This window comes from Rhincodon typus, chromosome 37 (assembly GCF_021869965.1).
Source record: "Rhincodon typus isolate 14 chromosome 37, sRhiTyp1.1, whole genome shotgun sequence".
Lineage (NCBI taxonomy): Eukaryota > Metazoa > Chordata > Chondrichthyes > Orectolobiformes > Rhincodontidae > Rhincodon > Rhincodon typus.
Window position 1 is genome coordinate 17,112,816 of NC_063368.1, and position 4,611 is coordinate 17,117,426.

General features: G+C 45.1%; 1 protein-coding gene across 7 annotated transcripts in view; it reads left to right on the forward strand.

Annotated features, from left to right (window-relative positions):
- Positions 1 to 4,611, forward strand: part of LOC109924826 (receptor-type tyrosine-protein phosphatase H-like) — an 86,520-nt gene that overhangs the window by 48,801 nt on the left and 33,108 nt on the right. For all 7 annotated transcript variants that reach the window (XM_048617689.1, XM_048617690.1, XM_048617691.1 and 4 more), the window contains one exon: positions 1,037 to 1,315. In XM_048617689.1, the coding sequence (XP_048473646.1) occupies positions 1,037 to 1,315 (279 nt within the window). The remainder of the gene's footprint in view (positions 1 to 1,036; positions 1,316 to 4,611) is intronic.

Below are 4,611 nucleotides of genomic sequence, written 5' to 3' on the forward strand. Positions count from 1 at the left end.
ATGGAGGTCTCTCCATGTGGAGGTCTTGCTCCAACATGGAGGTCTCCTGGTGTGGAGATCTTCTTCAGCATCAGCTTCCAGCAGCCTGGCATGGTGTTCCCGTCCTGAAATGGTGGTCTCGTGCTGGCTCCGATTTCCGTGTATTCCATCATTCCTAAATCAGCTTTCCCTGAGCTCAGGAGCTGTTAACTACACTCTGACAAACTTTAACTTTATTTTATTTTTCTTTTATTATTATGTATGAATTCTGTCATTGATGTAGGTGCCGTGGTAGGGCAACTTGTAAAACTGTATTTTTCATGGAAAAGTACACGTGATAATAAATTCTATTCTATGAAACATTTGCCAAGATACCAGCAGAACTCCCCCTTGAGAAGTGCCACAGGGTCTATTTTCTAGATTTGTAGGGTCCTCAGTTTAAAGCCTCACTTGGCAGCTTGCACTTTTGTATGATATTGCCAAAGTCCTGTGAGATAGACAATGCGCTGCTCTTAACCAAAACATAGAGAACTTTGTATCAGATTTCTGGGATCTCCATCTGCACTATCTGCGCAGACCCAATGGGCAGAAGGGCCTTTTCTGGGCTGTATGGTTCCCACAAAATGTTTGCTTGAACCCTTTCACTCCGTGATTGTAGGATCACCAATAAACACCATCAGTAGGTAGGGGGAGGCAGTGACCTAGTGGTATTATTGCTGGACTGTTAATCCCAAATCCCAGGGAATGCCCTGGGGGGCTCAGGTTCAAATCCTGCTACAACAGATGGTGAAAATCTGGAATTGAGATTCTGATGATGATGGATTTGTTGCCAATTGTTGGGAGGGAGAAGGAATCACAGCTGGATCACTAATGCCCCTTTAGGGAGGGGAAATCTGCCATTCTTACCGGTCTGACTCCAGATCCACAACAATTAACTGTTCTCTAGGCAATAAATGCTGCACCTAGCCTGTGATGCCTCATGAATGCCAACTTTCTTGAATGCAAGGAGACATAGGACAGATTTACTCTAACTCTCTCTTTGCCTTTCTGTTAACAGATCCTTCTCCAGTCACCAATCTCTCTGTGGTGAACAGGACAACAGAGACACTGACAATAAACTGGACAGAGCCTGATGATAAACGAGCCTCCGAATACACGTATAACATCACAGTTACAAATGAAACTGAATCTTTCATTGAGTCCTACTCCACTGTACCAGGACAGAATATGTTCCAAGTGTCAGATCTGGAACCTGGACTCAGATATAACCTGACAGTGAAGGCAGTTACTCCTGAGAACACGCTGAGTGACCCTGAGACTGTAGGAGGCATCACAAGTAAGTTACTCTCCATCGGTTAAAGGGACAGCAACACTGAGGCTCTAAGTGGCAAATCAGAAGGTAACAGGCTCCAATCCAGCCTGCACAGTGATGTCAGCTGGAATCAGCAATTTGGACAGTAAATTTGGCCTCAGGACCTCCAGTCAATGGAATTTGAGGTGGAACTGAATAAACAACCAAGGGTCTAGTTAGCCTTATTGGAAAGTGGTAGTGTAGTGCCTGCTGCGATCAGGGGTGAGGTACAATGGGTTTCTGTTGATGAGTAGACATTCTTTACTGTAATTAGCTTTTGAGAAAGTGTGTGTGGTTTTACTGAGTGACTCATGCCAGCTGTATGGATTAACCCACCAGTTGCACTGTACTCAGCACAAGATTTGTGCATTGCTCCCACAATCCTATGGGACTTTGGAGATGCTGCTTTTTGTGTATTCACTCTTGATGACATAGCAAGGCCAGCATTCATTGTCTATCCACAAAGGCTCTTGAGAAGAGGTTGAGGGCTCAATCCACAAACTCGACGATAAGAAATTGGAGAAACTAGGACCCCTGTTGTCTAGAATTTAAAAGAGAGTTGATCGCATAGAAACATATACAATTCTTACAGAGGTCATCGGGGGTAGATGATAAAAAGGATGTTTCCCTGGGCTGGGGTGGGGGAGAACCAGGGAACACAGCTTCAGGAATAAGATGTAGGCCATTTATGACTGTCTACGGGGTTATCGATAGCCCAGTGGTTTTTAATCTAGAGACCCACATACTGTGGTCCTGGGTTCGAATCCTGCCATGGCAGATGGTGGAATTTGAATTCAGTAATTATCTGGAAATAAGAGTCTAATTGTCAGAAAATACCTATCTGGTTCATTAATGCCCTTTTAGAGAAGAAAACTGCCAATCTTACCTGGTCTGACCTACATGTGACTCCTGGAAGTGTGATGGACTCTTAACTGCCCTCTGGGCAATTAGGGATGGGCAATAAATACTAGCCTAGTCAGTGATGCCCTCATCCCGTGAATGAATTTAAAAAAAGTTAAAAATGACTGAGATGAGGAAGAATTTCTAAACTCAAAGTAGGGGTGTTGAAACTTTGGAATTCTCTGCATGGAATGGGATGGAGAAGGGGTGAGGGGATTTGCTGTGGAGTCTCAATCATTGGGTATCTTTAAAACAGAGATCAATAGATTTTGGGATGTTAAAGATAGAACATAGAACATAGAACAGTACAGCACAGTACAGGCCCTTCGGCCCACGATGTTGTGCCGAACTTTTACCCGAAACCTAAGGTCTATCTAACCTCCACCCCTACCTTATACTATCATCCATATGCCTATCTAATAGCCACTTAAATGCCCCTAATGAGGCTGACTCCACTACCCTCTCCGGCAATGCATTCACGCCCCTACCACTCTCTGAGTAAAGAACCTACCTCTGACGTCTCCCCGATATCTACCTCCTTTCACTTTAAAACTATGTCCCCTCGTAAAAGCTACCTCCACCCTAGGAAAAGTCTCTGGCTGTCCACTCTATCTATACCTCTGATCATTTTGTACACCTCTATCAAGTCACCTCTCATCCTTCGTCGCTCTAAAGAGAAAAGCCCTAGCTCTCTCAACCTTTCCTCGTAAGACCTTCCCTCCATTCCAGGCAACATCCTGGTAAATCTCCTCTGCACCTTTTATCAAGGGATATGGGGTTGACCATGGGAAAATGGCGCTGTGGTAGAAGACCAGTCATGATCTGATTGAACAGCAGAGCAGGGGCTCAAGGGGCTGAGTGGCCTATTCCCAATGATCTCATGCACAACTGAATGGAGTCATGTGGATCCTAGACTGCGAAACGATGCCTCCCTTGACAGGGATTCGTGAACCTGCTGGGTTTTTATGACAACCCTGTCATTTTACGATCATTAGAAGCTTGACTGAGCTGATCAAAATGATCAAGCACATTCACATGATGCTTTTTATAACATTAGTGATTTGTGTCATCACGAGGCTTGTGGCTCTGGGTTGCGTTCTGCACATTGCAGAGGTGGTCACCCTTGACCCCACTGGTGGCTCACAACCTTAACAGTTCCCCCTTGACCTGTGAGTGATCAATTTCTCACACTGACAAACCCTTTTATTGATCTTATTGCACACAATACTACTGCCTGGATTCATTGTTTGTCTCTCCCTTGCACAGGCAATACCATCTGCTCTTCACAGTCCCTTTCATCTGACTGTTGCATGTATCAGGTTACACTTAACCATCTCATTAACATCTCCATTCTCCAGGGAGGGAAATGTCACTAATTTAATAATCCAGAGTCCTTAATATTCTGGAGGGAAGGGTTTGAATCCTACTGGAAAATCTCTTCAACCCCGGCCTCCTCCCATGACCAACCCTCCCTCTCATCCCTGCCTCCTTGACCTGACACAACCTGTTCATCTTCTCTCCCACCTATCCGCTCCTCCCACCTCACTGACCAATCCCCACCACTGCCTACCTGCACTCACCTATCACCATCCCACCTACCTTCCCCACTGCTCCTTTCTCTATTTATTTTTGAGCTTCTCTCCCCCTCCCCCATTTCTGGAGAAGGGTCCTGACCCAAAAAGTCAACTTTCCTGCTCCTTTGCTGTCTGGCCTGCTGTGCTCCTTCAGCTCCACACTGTATTATCTCTGACTCCAGCATCAGCACTTCTTACTATCTCTTAGTGAAATCTAAGCCTTTTTTTAAATAAAAAAATCTGGAATTAAAAGCTAGTCTAATTATTGTCAAAACCCAGCTGGTTTAGTAAGGCTCTTTCTGGATGGAGATCTGCCATCTATACCCAATCTGGCCTACACCACAGATGTGGTTAATTCTAAACTGCCCTCTGAAATGACCCAGCAAGTTACTCAGTTCAAGGGCAATTAGGGATGGAAGTAAATGCTGGCCCAGCCAGGGATGCCTATATCCCACAAATGAATAAAAAACACAATCACGCAACAGTAACACCACCTGAAATGCTACACACTAACTGGATTCATCTTGAATTGCGACCATAACTAAGTGCGGTGTCAAATTATACACAACAAGAAGCCACAAACAGATGACTTGCATTTTGTGCTGATCCCAAGAGGGTAAAGTACGGCTGGATGTTAGGGCACCACCCTGCTTTCTCTCTGAGGGCGATGGATTTTACCTCAACTTGAGGCACATGATGGGATTCAGAATTAAAGTGTCACCTTACAGATGGCACCTTCAACAGTGTAGCACTCCCTCAACACTGACCCTCCGACAGTGCGGAACTCCCTCAGCACTGACCCTCCGA